Below are 15,641 nucleotides of genomic sequence, written 5' to 3'. Positions count from 1 at the left end.
CATTTGATTTTATCAAATGGGGGAATTGAACCTCTCCAGAATACTCAATCAGAATGAATACACTGTCTAGAAATTATGATGTTTTCTATTTAGTCCTCCTTTACAGACTTACAGTTCACAAAAAATGTGGTTCTGTAAAAAATATGATTCTAAGTGAAACTTTTTCAGGCTCTAATGCTTAAAAATCAGATCACTTTATATTTCAGGCATACAAGCTGAAGAACTGTCCATGTATCCCAAAACTTCTCTGAATTTGTCCAAATGCATTAATTATATACACACAAAAGATACATAGTAAAATACTATTGTTTACATGTGCCACCAGCATGTGTCATCTTCCCTCCTCCCCCTCCAAGCTCTTTTCAAATTGAGGTATTAAAAAAACCCTCATTAACCACTACTCGTGTGCTTATAAGAATCTGTAGGACTTCTGTGAAAAGCAAATTTGAAAGTTTCCCTAAAAGAAATACAAAATCCTGTTCATCTTCTAGGACAAGAACTAGAAACACAATCACACACAGAACAATTACATGAAAAGCCCATTGTAGATAGAATTCTCTACATGAGCAAGATAAAGCGGCAAGACAATCTAAAAAAGCTCCATAATAAATCCACACGTTTTAAAGCAGCATGCTCACAGTGCTGTCAAATACACAGCCTGCATCAACACAAAGTCTGGAGGAGGATGTTGCTCCTGGGATGTCAATCCATTTGCACTTAAACACTTATGATTACAACCTTCATTTGTCCTGGGTCTTTGACTAAAATTTAAAATGTAATTGCAGCTAAAAAGAAGGAAGGCGAAAAACAATTTTTATTTCAAACAATTAATATATGTTAATTAAAATATGTTGTGGTTGCTTGCCTTTCAGTTAAGCTCTTAGGATGCCAAACACCAAGAAATCAATTGTTATCACTCCCCTATCAGAAGGCAGAACCAGTTTTTTATTGGAGAATGACTTTTGCTCATGAAAAATCAGTAGAGAATTTGATGGGTCTGCATTTATTGTAGAAAATATTTTCAGAATATAAGTTGTTCATAAGCTGATAATCACAGGTAACATGGAAACCATCTGAAGCATCTTCTAAGAATATTGTATAGCTATTCATAAAAGATTTATTTGCCAGAATTTTGGTTCAGAGTATCTACTGCCCTTTTAACCTATGACAGAGAACTTGGACAAAAAAAAGGGGTTTTTGGGTGAAAAATGTACTTCTCTAATAATTATTAAAATAAATACCTGTGTTGTTTGGTTGGTTTATTGCAGGTTGGTTTGTTTGTTTGAAATTCAATGATTCATTACCTCATGTAATTTTCGTATATTTCTGTGTAAGTAATACTGACATTTATGGCACACACATAAAGTCATCTGCTGCAACACTAACTTCAATCTTGTTTCTTTTCCCTTTTTCATGAGCAGTGATGCATTTCTGCAAGTGTCAGGGTTTGAAATTTTTACATGCTACCTCTGATCGAAGGCACCTCAGCTCTTTGAATTACACAGCAGAAAGGAACATGGAGGTAAAAAATTTAATTCCCTTCTCTATTCAGACTAAACAAATCCACAACTGTCTTGAATCATGCCATATCAGCTACAATTAGACACTTAAAACTAGATATAAACTTGAGCAATTTTTCAGGGTGGGACTGTCTTGTTTTGGTATAGGAACAAAAAAAGCACATAAAACATCAACAGTGCGAATAATGTTTCCTTTGTACTCCATAATCATCCTAATTATAACATAAATATATTTTGCATATGTTCAGTCAGTCAGGTGGATACTTGTGTTCCATCACAGTAGGATGGGCCAGAAAAAGTACACAGTTATGCAACAGCTACCTTTTCTGTCTTTTCTTTAAAGCTAGAAATTTCATATTCAATAAGTGCTATGACAATATGAAAGCTGCAAAATCAAGTGCTTAAGTCAGAAATACCCACAGTTGTTCTAACAACACTAACATTATTTAGTACATGATGTGCAGGCAAAATATTTCTATTCTCCTTTCTCTCATTAAGACTTGGATCACAACAAACTTATCAGAACTGTCCTACAAGTATCAGGAAGGAATGACAATTACCATAATTTCTCTAATGACCTTCAATTGCTCTGGTAGGAGCAAGAAAGAACTTCCTCCTGTTTCCCCAAGGAGGCACTTAACCTGCTCCCAGGCTTGGTCAGCTCTGCTTGCCTCCCTGCCTGTTTCGCCAAGTGAGAAAAGGTGTCACCAAGCAGAAAGGAGAGGCAACTGAAGGCAGGACTAAATTCCATAGACTACAAAAAATTGTCCTTGTCCCTATTAATTTCTTGAATGACTACTCATGGAAAAATATAAATAGCTGCCAAACTAACCAAAATACTGACACCTGGATGCTCGCCTTTCCCCAATGGTGGAGGAGAAGCCAAGGACTCGATCACACTTGGCAGTACACTGCCATAGGTACCAACTATATGGATTTCCATTGAAGACAAAACCTACAAGTGGCTGCACTATGTCAGACTAAAGCTTGTTTTACCCCAGTTTTCCCTGGTGACTGGGAACTGTTTCTAAACCCAGAGACTTCACATGTCTGGGAGAACCAACATTTTTGATCCTTTGACCCTCACATTCTTTCCCTTCTCATGTCCTCTCCTCCCATCATGCAACTATTTTCATTTTTGTTTCACTGTACCCCTTGCTTTCATCAGGCCAGTTGTGGGGCTTTGTCAGGGATGCCTAAGAAAGAATAAATACTGGGAAAAATATATACAATGCCTGCTCAAAGTATTTTTTCAGTCTCTAACCAGTCTTATTGCCCAATGACTTCTAGGGTTAGATGTGGTTTCTGGAAGTAGTCTTCATGCTGTGAAATACAGAGGCTGCACAACAGGGTCAAACTGCAGCTCCAGTTCTGTACCTTCAGCACTGACTCACCCACTGACCAGTGTTTCACAGCCTCATAATTGCACTATTGATATTTTCAAACACTCATGTCTTTTCATTTTTTGCATTTGTACTTATTACAACTGTTTAAGTGACAACAGGTCACTTCTTTTCTACAGTGGGTAAAAATTACATCATCATTTGCAGAAAACCAGTGGCATTGTTATTTTCGCCTCTTAAAAGCATTACAAGGTTTCCACTCAGTAAGATGAGAAGAGGTTAAGAAAATGATCTTCTTCCCCCACTCCTCATTAGTATACAAGCAGAATAAGGGCAGGCAACAAAAAATACAATTTAATAAGAGCAGTGTCTAATCCATTCATTTATTTGTGTAGAAGGGTCACGTTGCCCTAATGCTATTGACTGATAAATCAGGATTGGGGATGAAGAGCACAAGTTCACTTGGGTCTGTGGCAAAATAAATACTATTTTCCTAGGCTAGATCATCTTTGCAAAATAACTATTACATAAACCTAACATTGTCTGCTGCCCTGCAACACAGGGTAGATTGAAAAGGAAAGTCACTACTAGTTAAAAAATGAAGGAACCCTTACATGAAGAGAGAGCCTTGCATAATTACACTGTGTTGAAACAAAATCAATAAGTAAGGTACAAGAAATTTAGGATCAGAAAAAATAACATTTTGGGATTTATTTACATTTGAAATAGACATTCTGTAACTCCTATGTATTGGAATATGACAGAGAACATTGTCTCAAAACACTGCCTCTGTAAATCATCATCATTCCCAAAAAAATGCCAGAAAACAAGCAGTATGGCAAGGACTGGGGAAGGTAGGAGGAAGATGTATGATGACACCTGAGGAATGCAGATGAGCAACCACTCCAAAAAAGCAACTGCAGTTGTCTTTCTTTCTGAAATTGCGTAATGTTCTGTAGAACTAGACAGTTGATTTCTCTTCCCAAAAATGTTTGTAGTAGGAGTACCACACACAGCTAATGCAACAGTCTCCCAGGAAGCTGTTTCTATCTGTGCTGCTCAAAGCTGGTAAAATAATTATAGCTGTAAACAGCAGCTACTCATTTAAAACACCATTATAACATGATGATATGCAAGCTCAACATGCTAGGATTTCAAAACCAAGTTGTTAGAAGATGACTCCTACAAATTGAGTCATTTTGAATGTCTGTAAGCTTCTCCTGATAATGCCAAAAATTACAACACTGCCTTGCTCACTGGCAGTGTGACTGTGGGAGACATAACCTTGGTTTACACACAGTTCATGAAAGCCATCATCTTTCTGGGCATTAAAGGGGTATTCCACTAGTCCCACCCCAAGCATTATTTCAGTTTTGTGAAAAGCTAGATCTTTACTCTTTTCCAGGATACATTTTTTTTTTCCCTTTGACACCACCAAACTTTCCGGGACAGCTTTGCTCCAGGTATGGAAAGCCTGCTCTAATCAAAGCACAAGGTCTCCTTGCTCACAGCTCCTGAAGAGAGATTTGGCATCCTGTGTCAGGGGGTGGCACTTTACCAGCAACAGAAACACATCAAGGAGATGAGAATTCAGGTTTAAAAACCCAAGGCTGCTTGCTGGGGAAATGCCCCAGGAAGACGAAGTTCCAAGGGGCTTGCCAGAGTCTGGACTCTGATGCTCAGGGAAGTCTGCAGTGCTGGACTCCCCCAGCTGTGAGAATGGGGAGGGAGAAGTGTGGTGAGAGAGCCTATGAGAGCACTATGAGGTGAAGAGAAAAGGACTCAGTGTCACTCACTGTCAGCTGAGGGTCTTGGTTTTGTGCTGAAGACAGATGCCCACACCATGCAACACTGAGGTTATACAGTACCAGTAATGTCTAATAATCCTGAAATTAATAAATAAATAATGGATGAAAAATCTTACAAAATTCTCTTTTTGCTTTTCATATGCCACCTTTCAAAGAGGCAATTTTATTTATTATAGCAGAAGTCAGAGGAATTAACTTTTAAAAAATATTGTTAATAGAAAATTTCAAGCTACAAATCTCCTGCTGCAGTTCCACAGAAAGCTATTTGTTAGCTCCTAGGAGATTCCTGATTTTGTACCATAGCGAACAGATAAAATGAAAAAAAAACAGGTCAGAGGTGGATACAGACTCTCTCAATCAGGAAGAAAAAATAAGCAAACAAACTAGCAATGAACAGGCTAAGCATGAAAAAATGTAAACAGAACAAGCAACTGCAACACCAAACCCAGTCATTTATCGCCTCTCTACTACTTAAATAAGGCCTTTGGCAAGTATTAGGGATAAAGCAGTACATTTTCTCTGTACTGAAACTGGTAGCCTCAGAGGAGACAAATTAAAGGTCCTGCCAGGCAGGTTGATAAGAATCAGCTAAAGAGAGGAAAAGGTACTCTTGAGGTTAGAAGTCTTATCAATACTAACATTATCTAAGGCCTACAGCACTGCCAGGTCTTATGACATTCCCAACACATTTTCTAAAAAGAATAGCAAATAAAGGTCTTTCCCAACAGGGCAGAAATCTAACAGGTAGGCTACCTTACGCCTTCCATATGACGATAAAAGTCTACTTCTATAACTTTTCTGCCATGCCAAGATTATGATTTCTGGGTTTGCCCACAGTGTTCCCTCATTTTATTCACTTTGAAACTGACTCCTGCAAGTCTTACATGTCAGTCTTGTACAAAGACAGAAAACATTTGATTTTCCTCTGCCCCTTTGATCCATCATTCAAGGCCCTGAATTCGCAATACTCTATAAATCTGAGCCCATCAAATGTGATCAAATCCATCAAACGCTGGTAGGTGGGTGAACTGCAACAATCAGCAAAATACCTCACAGAAGACAAACACAATTTGTGAAGTCATGATCTGCAGTGCTCGGCATGGCTAAGATTCCTGGGATTCCTCAAGAGCCATAAGGAAAACCAAGAACTCTGGTACAAGCCAAAAGCACACTTCTGTTTATTCATTACTTCTACAAGCTGGACATGGACAGCATAGAAGGACAAAATACAGACATGGGATTAATTCCCATTGTGTTGTATCAAGTCCTGTTCTCAGGAGAGAAACTGTATGACAATAAGTACATTTGTTTGCTCAGACATACCTGTTAGACTATTCATAAAATATCCTAAAATAAATAGTCACGCTCTAAGGGCACCAAGGACACTTACACAAATTCTCAAGAAAATTCACCCCACTTAATCCTGGCCTACATTAAATCCATATCCTTTTGCTATTGTATCACTGCACCTTCCCTGTTCTTCCACAATATTCATTATAATCAGTACCATAGGCCTTGACTACATATACCTTAAAGCAAGAATCACTGCTTCTTTGTGTGTTTCAACAGCTACCAATGGAGTCTCACACTGATTACGGCTTCTGGAAAGCCACTGGAAAACTTATATTTTAAGCTGTGTTGTATTTATCTGCCAACAAACCCGGTTATATTTCCAAGACAAAAACTGTTTGTGTGTCTTGAGCATGGCAGAATCACATCTAAATTATCTTCAACGCTGAGTTGCAAGCTAATATTTAAATTAAAAGTCACTGTTTTATCCCTCCTGACAATCATTTTTCAGTTAGAGGGGTTTTTTTTTGGAGTTTAATTAATATATGTTAATTGCTTGAAAGAGGAAAAAATCAAATGTGCATTTAGCAGCTTTATATCATCCCATGTTATACCATAAGAAGTCTCTGTCTTTACCAAAAAAGGGCTGATTTTATCACATGGAGGTCAGTGGTTATCATCACGCTTACAATGAATTCCAAATATTCCAACATATGTATAATCAACATGTGAATCCTTTTTTACCACAATATAAAGAAATTAAGGAAGTGGTATATACAAGCAGTTTGAGTGTTGTATACTTGTGTCTGCAGTCACATTCATACACTCACAATTGGTAACATTTTAATACTAAATTTACCCTATATTGTCTGTCTACATGCTCAAAGCTTGGGCAACATTAAATACTCAGTTGCTGCCCCTGCAGCTTCCATATAATGCATTCCCACAAGGACTGCACCTAACTGAATTTGCTCTTACATGAGAATGCATTTCTTTACTGTATCATACTCAGCAGACTACACAGGCTCAGAGCAGCAGCTTCTGAGTATTTTTATGGGGGGGAGCAGGTCACACTTTATACTGGCACAAATGCTTGGTTTTCACAGCTTCTGTCACCACTGACAGCACTTTCAGGTAGGTGCAAGCAATGTCATAAACAAACAAGAGCCACATACACATATTTGGATTTAAATTGCTTGCTCATCCTTATATAGGACCAAGTAAAGTCAATCCTCATTTCTCTTTTCCTTTAGCTTAGTGTATCATTTGCTCCTTTCAATTTCAGCATAAACCAGCCTTCAGGCACTAAACAACACTAGTTGAATCACCAAGCACTGTTTATTACAAGCTCTAAACAAATAGATTTCTGTATGGAAAAATTGATCTAAAATGATAAAATGCAAAAGGAACTCAAATTTAATTTAAGGAAACTTGTCTCACATATGTCTTGATTCCTGAATATTTTGACTGTTAACATCATTCGAGATGTTATGGATACTAAAGATTTTACATGGGCTCAAACAACAGGGACACTTCATAGAAGAAAAATCCATGAGGTCCTGTTAGGTAAAATACCATAATTTCTGGTTCTGGAACTCCCTGAGCTGTGAATCACTACAGGCTGGAAGAAGCTGGAACAGGTTGCCCAGAGAGGAGGAAGGAGCTCTTCTCTGCAAACCTTCAAGGGTTGGGTTGGACAGGGGTCTGAGCAACCAGTTTTAGTTGGAGTTGCTCCTGCTCATTGCAGGGGTGCTGGACTAAGCGACCTTTAAAGGTCCTTTTCAAACCAAACTGTTCTAGGATTCCATGAAAAGTATCATGGGGAGGTACCACTGTGCTTCTACCCTGCTCTTACTCTCATCTCAAGGTATCTGCTGCTTAGCACCACTGAGGACAGCACACCAGCCAGATGAACTTTGGTGTGATCCAGTATCACTCACATTCTCTCTCAAACAGCACCATGTAGAGTAGCAACACTGTCATGGCTTTTCTAGGTGGTTTACAACTATCCCAACAATAAATGTGATTAAAAATGTCATACATAATACTAAGGATTTACGACATAAATTCTAAAGTTTGACAGCACCTTGCCAATGTAATCATCTTTTAAGGATGTAAATCAAATGGTTCCAGAATGCCATATCTCATGTACTTTCTTTACTTGCTAACTATGAATTAACTTTAAAACTTTACATATTTTATTTCAGTAAGACCCAAAAGGATCTTGTTATGCTAACATGCTGAATAAAAACATAAAATACATCATCTTTGCCTCAGAAGTACTTGATGTAGGCCAAGAAACAGTAGATTAACAGAAAAAAATTAAATACTAAATATCCTGAATTACCTGAGAGGTAGTTTGGAAAAGGCCATCTGAGTTCCACAATGATTTTGAGAAAAAAGTGAATAAGTAAACAGTGTAACTGAGGGCTGAGAGTCCTCCTTTATACGCCCCAGGGTAACCAACTACCATCACTCAGAGAGTGAATCCATACCCAGTTTGATTCCATAAAATGGGTTGAGAACTTATCCTGTCAGCATATTTAAACAGCTCACACCATACAGTAATTCATTCTTCTGGCTGAAGCAAAAATACAAACAACTAAACACGTGGCCATCTTACACAACATTCACAGAGCACAGAGGAGGCACCAAGTGAACAGCAGACAATTCAACCATTCAAACACAAACCGAAACAAAACAAAACCAAGAGTGCACCCTTACAACTAAAAAACCAACTAAACAGAAGTATCAAAATTCTGATTCATTTTAGCAGCTAAAATCTCAATATCTGATTTACAAGAGACACTGCATAGCAGTGAATCTCAGTCTTGTAGTGGTATAAAATACCAATCTCTAGGAAGTATCCCTTCTTATCTTAAAACTGCACCACGATTCACACAGAATCAGTGAACAGGTTTTACCAATTAAATAAGAAGAACTGCAAGCTGTAAAACACACCTTGTACAGACTTGTATTCAGTACAAGTCTGCAGACCATAACATTCCTAATGTCAGTCTTCTGACATGCTTAGGCCAGAGTAACAGAAGGAATCTCCATTTTACAAAAAATTCCCTGCTACAGAAAACAAAACCCAAACCCTAGCTCTAGCCAGACATAACTACACACTTCTGACAGTATTTGATGCTGAAAAGCAATTCAAAGAAGTCAGATACTAGAACAAGCTGACATCTCCATGTTTAAGTGTCCAAGAAGTACTTTCAAGAAGACATTTTAAACACCCATTAGCATTAGAGTTTTGTTTAGGAAATGCTTTTAAGAAAAGTAGGAGTTTGAAACTCTTTCACATCTTTCACATGAGCCATCTCCTATCTGTGCCATTGCCACTTAACAAGTGCATTCCAGTCCCAGCACTACTTATTTCATGTGCACCAGAGATAATCCTACTTTTTATGGACTATTTTTATGACTGCTTAGTTTATGTAATTGGAATCAAATAACAAAAGATCTGGAAAATGTGTCACAAACTTTTCAACCAAAAGAAAAGAATTCAAACTAAAGGCAGACAAACAATAAATTGAAACAAACAAACAAAAAAAAAGGTTGAGAAATAAATAAAAACTCTAAAACAACAGTGCAAAGAACATTACATTTCTAAACCTCTCCCTCATCATTTTATTTCCCTTCTTTAAAAAAAAATATTAATAATTTAAACTTTTGAGCACAGCAGATAAACAGTTATGAAGTTATTTTTTAATATTATGATATTCTACAAAATATTTTAAAAGACACTTTTTTAAATTTACCAATTTCTTAATATGCAAAACTGAATATGTGCAGAAATAAGTAATTTCTTAAGTGCGTCAAAGAAAATGTCTGTACTCACCAGCACTGCCACTCTCTGATTTTTCTTCTGATTGGTTTTCTGGAAAAAAAAAATAAACAGAAAAGTAATCATAATGTTTCCGTATTGATTATTTGAAATTACATCCAACAACTGGGATGCAAAATAAAGAATGATAAATTATGATAAAATAAAAATCACTGGATTTGATTAATGCTTATAAATATACCTTCTGAGGAATAATTTGCTACCAGGAGCAACAAAAAAAAAAAAAGTCCTTTAGTGCCCAAACTTACAACTTAAATGAGAAAACTCTATTGCACCTCTGACTGAGCTCTGCGAGAACAAAGTTACACATTTATACAAAATCAGTAGCAGGATTATGCTCAAGCAATGTACATTATTCATTTATCTCACCAGTTAGCCTAGACAAACATTTTTGTATATTACAAAAATAATCAGGTTTCTGCCAGAGAATATTCTTAATTGGCATTAGGTAATTTTTTTACCTTGGTCAGCCTCTTCTCTACCCTTTTTACAGGCCATGGAAGAATTTATTTATTCAAGCTTTTTCCTCTGTGATTATTTGTCCTACAATGACACTATAGTCCCCTGGAATTTTTTGTCAAGTGTTTGTACTTGTCAAGTACAACAAATAATCAGAAACACCTCCCCGTTCCACATAGCAGAGAATTATATGTATGAAACAGACACAGTGTTGCAAATTGACTTGCTAAAAAATTATCACTAGTGAATGGCAGAGTCAGATTCAGAAGCAGCTTTCTGCAAGGAATTCCAATCCCACATTTCAAGGAATGGCTGCCAGTAGATGTATTGTGGTAATCTGAGTTATAACGCCTACCAAGTCCTGTACGATTAAACCCCGCCATTAATTTGTCAGTATTATATTTGACTGCTACTCCTATATTTTTCCTTTTTATGCATCCTCTGATGCAGAGAACAAAAAGAACATTTTCACTTCCCTGAAACACAGTTAGAAATGCTAAAACATACTTGTCCTTTGCTTTCAACTCAGGCAAGTTACAGCTGTCATTACAGGCTATTTACTTACAGGCAAGAGTGAATTACTGCTCTAACTCCGAGAGTAATTTTCAGTTCAGTTAGGTTGAAAATTTCTGCCATTTACAGGCTGGGTAGTAAAATAACTGAAAACATGAAATATTTTAGAAAATCATTTTCTTGCCACTGATTCTTGCTGGCTTTGAAGGCTTCTGCTCCTCTTTTCTCATTGAGATGGCTTGAGAGCCTGAGGACTAAAGGCAAACATAAAAACCAGTATCTTACAGCTCCTTCTGTCTTTACACCAGGTGGCTGTCATTAGCCTCAGCAGCTGAAGGCACCTGCTTTCTCTTTGAGAAACAATCATTATATGGCCCCTTCCCAGCCATGAGTATTCACAAAGTGAGTAAAGACCCTTGCCAATTTTCAGACGTATATCCAGGATAGCCTGTTTACAGAATAATCAAGCACTTTCTCCTTGATGTAATTTTTTGTGCATATTTGGCACATTTACAGCATGACATAAAACAAACGCCCAACCAATACCTTAACTCAACTGTAGTTTAACAAAGGAAACGTTCAACATTCAGTACACACACAGGAAGCACAGAGGATGAAATGAAGAACATGCAAACATACAAAGATACAAACACCTGTCTGAAGTGAGAAGCGAGATGGAACTGGACTTAAAGCTGTTCAATTTCAACTCAGTTTCAACGTAAGACCGACACTATTGCCAAAGACATCACACTTGAACATTGCTAAGAGCCTCTCTGATTCAAATAGCAATAAATGTACTTCAAGTCTACAGGGAAAGTGTGTGTGTTTGTATCTGCCCTCAACAGCGGAGACAAAAAGCTAGACAAAATTCAAGTCTTGCAAAAAAGTGCCATTTTTCTTCCTCATCATTAGACAACTCAGTTTTGTTATGATTAGGTCACAAATTCTGCTTTAAAAATCTTCTCAGCATTAATATAATGAACGTGGTAAAGGAAGTCTACTGAAGTCTATATGCCTACTGAATATATTTTATTAATGCAGACTAAAGCTGCTCAGCCTCCTCTACAATATGCAGGAGTTGACAAATGTCAACAGACTGGGGTTGGTAAGTGGGGTTTTTTGATGTTAGTGGGTTTTTTGCTGTCATTGTGGCAGTGGGTGGTGGTAGGGTGTTGTTTTTTTACACATACATCAGTGAGACTGGAAACAAAAGGTATTTTAAATCAATGAAGTTTGCAAAAAGACTATTCCCATCACATGGAGCCCATTCTAACAGACCATATATTTTGAGTGTTACATCCTCAATTGTTTAAATTTGTACAAGAATTAACAGTCTATAATTTTAATAACAGAAATGAAAATAAAATTAGCTTATCCCTGCCAGCCAGCTGAACCTGCTTTACAGTACTTTTTTAACTTTCCAACAAGCATAAGTAATTAAATAAATATAATTTCCATTTTTTTGAGATGGAGAAGGGGTATTATATAAGCAACTGCAATTGTTTTCTAAATGGACTGTATATCTCAATAATACACACAAAATTTTGAGCCATCAAAATGATGTCTGTAATTAAACTAGCTTGAGCCTCAAATTCTCCTTTTCTGATCAAGGGTTTCATCTTTATGATTCTCAAAAATATTTGGAAATTTGCATAAGTGCTATAGATTTGAAAGGCTGCTGTTGGTTCTATTACTTTTGATCATGAGGCTGCTGATAGATTTTCTGCTTCTGCTAACAGTGCAGAAAAGAGTGAAGTAGAAAACAGAACAAAGAAGCATTAGCTTAGATCCCAAAATCTTCTGGAAACTGGAGTATGTGGTTAAGTGACAGCTTGAACAGAAACAACTGGAGAGTACTGTTAACGTAGACAGGTACACATCAAAACTCCTCATCAGGCCCCACTAAAATGGCAGAACAGTGAGAGTGTTTATTTCCTAAATAACAGTTTAATGAGGAATTTCAGAATTCAGACACTTATGTAATAAAATTGGAAACAGTATTACAAGGCATCAAGATTCTGAGCACACTGTATTTTACTGGGAATAATTAAGTGCAATTAAATAAGTAACTGCTTTAATGAAAGGTTTTTATTAGGGTTTGTTCCCTTCACATTTCTTTAATGGGTGGACAGCTGATATTTAAAAATACATATATACAAAATACAGAATAAAAACATCTGAATATTCATTTTCACTGACATACAATTGCAAATTGTATGCTATATGGTAGGTGTGATTCTTGTACAAACTCAGAAAAGGTCCTTTCATGTATGAGAAGCTTTTGTGTAAAGGAAAAAAACCCAAATAATTCAAAACAATGGGAGAATTTTCAAGGAATGTGGGAATAAAGGAACTGTTCTTCGGTATATAGGCAGAGTTATGTGTATTATTGAACAAGAACACAAAAAATAATTTAGTGTCACTAACTGAATTTCTGAAGGAGAGAAGGCTTAGGAAACTGAAGAAAAACAAAATACTAAAAGCCAGCAATGTTCTGTGAAGCATGAAACAGTGGGACAATCCATGCATGAATGCTGCTCAGAAGCAAAGCTCTGATATGTGTTCTGTCAATGGAATTCTCTGAACACTTTTTACTTTCAGTAAGATGGAAAGAGCATGAAAGAATTTAAAGACGCAAAAATAGGCATTACGGCTATCCCACTTGTGAAGGGGGAGTTGTGAAGATATATTCAAAATTTAAATAAAATGAATCATCTCATCCTACTTTACAGAAATATCTTACACTTTAGCTGTGTCTACAGTGTAAAATCTTCTCCTCCACCCATCAGTCCTTAGAGTCTGGGATGCAATTGCCTGCCAAGGTCTGTGTTTTCAAAAGTCATATTAGTAGCACATTTTTCCAAAAACCAGTTCAGTAAGAAACTTTTGCCATTACCTCTAACAAAGCTGCAATTTTATTTATACTAAGATCCAGCAAACCTAAACTATGTGCTGGCAGAAAAATTAAGCAATGGGCAACTAAAGCAGTAAGGAAAGTAATGTATAATCATAATCAGAAAAGTTTGCAGTTAAATGTTTAACAAAAGTGTGTTCCCATTCCTTCAAAGAAGGAAAAAGCAGTTAAATTACAGTATTATCTTAAGCTAGGGTGTCTGCCACCAGGAAGTGCAGAAAACTATTTTAAACAAATATACCCTATGTATCAGGCCTATGAACTGCCCCTAGATAGTTTCTAGCTATATGCACATATAAAGAATTCATTTTGTTCAATAAGACATGAAAATATATGAAAAATCTTTGCTTTTCACCCGCCAAAAACCACAGCTATGATAGCTGATGACAAAGATGAGATAAAACGACTGGAAGCACAAATAGCATTGTAGCATAGCAACTGTTGATGTACATATGGTGATGTTTATGGAACAGAATGTAGTTCATATTTAATGCAGAAATAACACCAAAACCAGCCTAGACAGCAAGACCTAGACAGCAAGAGACAAGTGTGCTTTGGATCCCTCTGCAGACATGATGGAAGCCATGCTTCCCCCCAGCTTTGCTACACTCATGCTCAAGAACGCCACCACAGGCCTCAGTGATCTGCCCAGCGATGGAGACAATGCAATGTCCACACATGCAACAGCCTTGCAAAGGAACTAGGGAGGTACTTTGCAACTACCACCTTCAGAGTACTCAGTATTACTCACTGGAGCTATTTCAAATTACAGAAAAAGGAAAAGAAAAGAAAATAAATGGGAGAAATCCCAGAGCTAATCAAGCAGAGGACACAGCACCAGCCCAGGCCAGATTTTTAACAGTATGTGGGGTGGGAGCCACTTTACCAAGCTTCCTATTAGCTCAGATACACAGTGCAGAAGAGCAAGAAACTGCAATTCTTTACATTTTGGACACAATAAATTGTAACTTAGAAGAGCCTACTGCTGTCCATTAAGAAATATGGGACCACCAGAGATGCAGACATTTACAATGAAAGAACTGAAGGATTTCTTCCAGCACTACAAGTAGGAGAGGCATAGTTCAGTTAAAAACAAAACCCATAGAAAATCCATTCAGAAGACTAGAAATTACATCATGCAGAAAATATTAAATTATTTGTCAAATTTGATCTTTTTTGCTTGCTCTAAATGACCTGATGAGTCAATGTGAAGTGCTGAATTATCCAGAATATATAAACTGCCTACAGCATCTTCCAAGATCACAGCATATTTCAGAAAAGCCATCAAAAAGACAGTCCCTGCAATATAAGGATCCCAGCATTAAAGGACTACACAGAGAATAGATCTTAGGATATTCAATACACCCAAAAAACAGTGGAGGGGCGAAAAAAATCACAAACCTACAATCAAAAAAAAAAAAACCCACCCCACCTTGTACAAAACAAACCCAACTGCTTTAAGCCATTTGCTCTAGTTGATTTAAGTGAGTCCTCAGTAAGGCTACTGACTGAAAGCAATAATGCATGAAGCACTTTTTTATCCATATTTCATTGCCTAATTCCTCAATTGCACCCTTCTAGATGACATCTGCAGTTCCATGCCAGCTTAATCTTTGGCCTATGGTTCAAACTGATATATTCCTTGTGTTACATGATGCAGATAAAAAAAAAGAAAAAGGACAAGATGCTTTTCAGAAAAAAATATGCTAATTATAATATGAAGACTCATAATGATCTGTGAACCTAGGAATGAATGAATTTCAATTTCCTATTATTGCCTTACTGTGGATCAACTGATGTGCAAAGGTATGTAAGTTCTTACTGGGTGTTTTTTCATGGCCAATATAGTGGGTTTTTCCATGGGGATTTTTTGGCATCCAATACAGTAGCAGCCTTTCTTTCAATTGGGACATCTGTACAGTCCACCCTTCAGATGCCTGT

General features: G+C 37.0%; 1 protein-coding gene across 1 annotated transcript in view; it reads right to left on the bottom strand.

The window, feature by feature from the left end:
- The window catches only part of GTF2F2 (general transcription factor IIF subunit 2), a 78,355-nt gene that overhangs the window by 53,711 nt on the left and 9,003 nt on the right, over nucleotides 1–15,641 (bottom strand). Inside the window, exon 5 of the mRNA XM_041407305.1 lies at nucleotides 9,809–9,847. Within this exon, the coding sequence (XP_041263239.1) occupies nucleotides 9,809–9,847 (39 nt within the window). The remainder of the gene's footprint in view (nucleotides 1–9,808; nucleotides 9,848–15,641) is intronic.

The sequence above is a fragment of the Onychostruthus taczanowskii genome, unplaced genomic scaffold (genome assembly GCF_017590055.1).
Source record: "Onychostruthus taczanowskii isolate IOZ18803 unplaced genomic scaffold, ASM1759005v1 scaffold26, whole genome shotgun sequence".
Classification (NCBI taxonomy): Eukaryota; Metazoa; Chordata; class Aves; order Passeriformes; family Passeridae; genus Onychostruthus; species Onychostruthus taczanowskii.
Note: the sequence above shows the minus strand (reverse complement) of the source record. Positions and strands in the feature narration are given on the sequence as shown.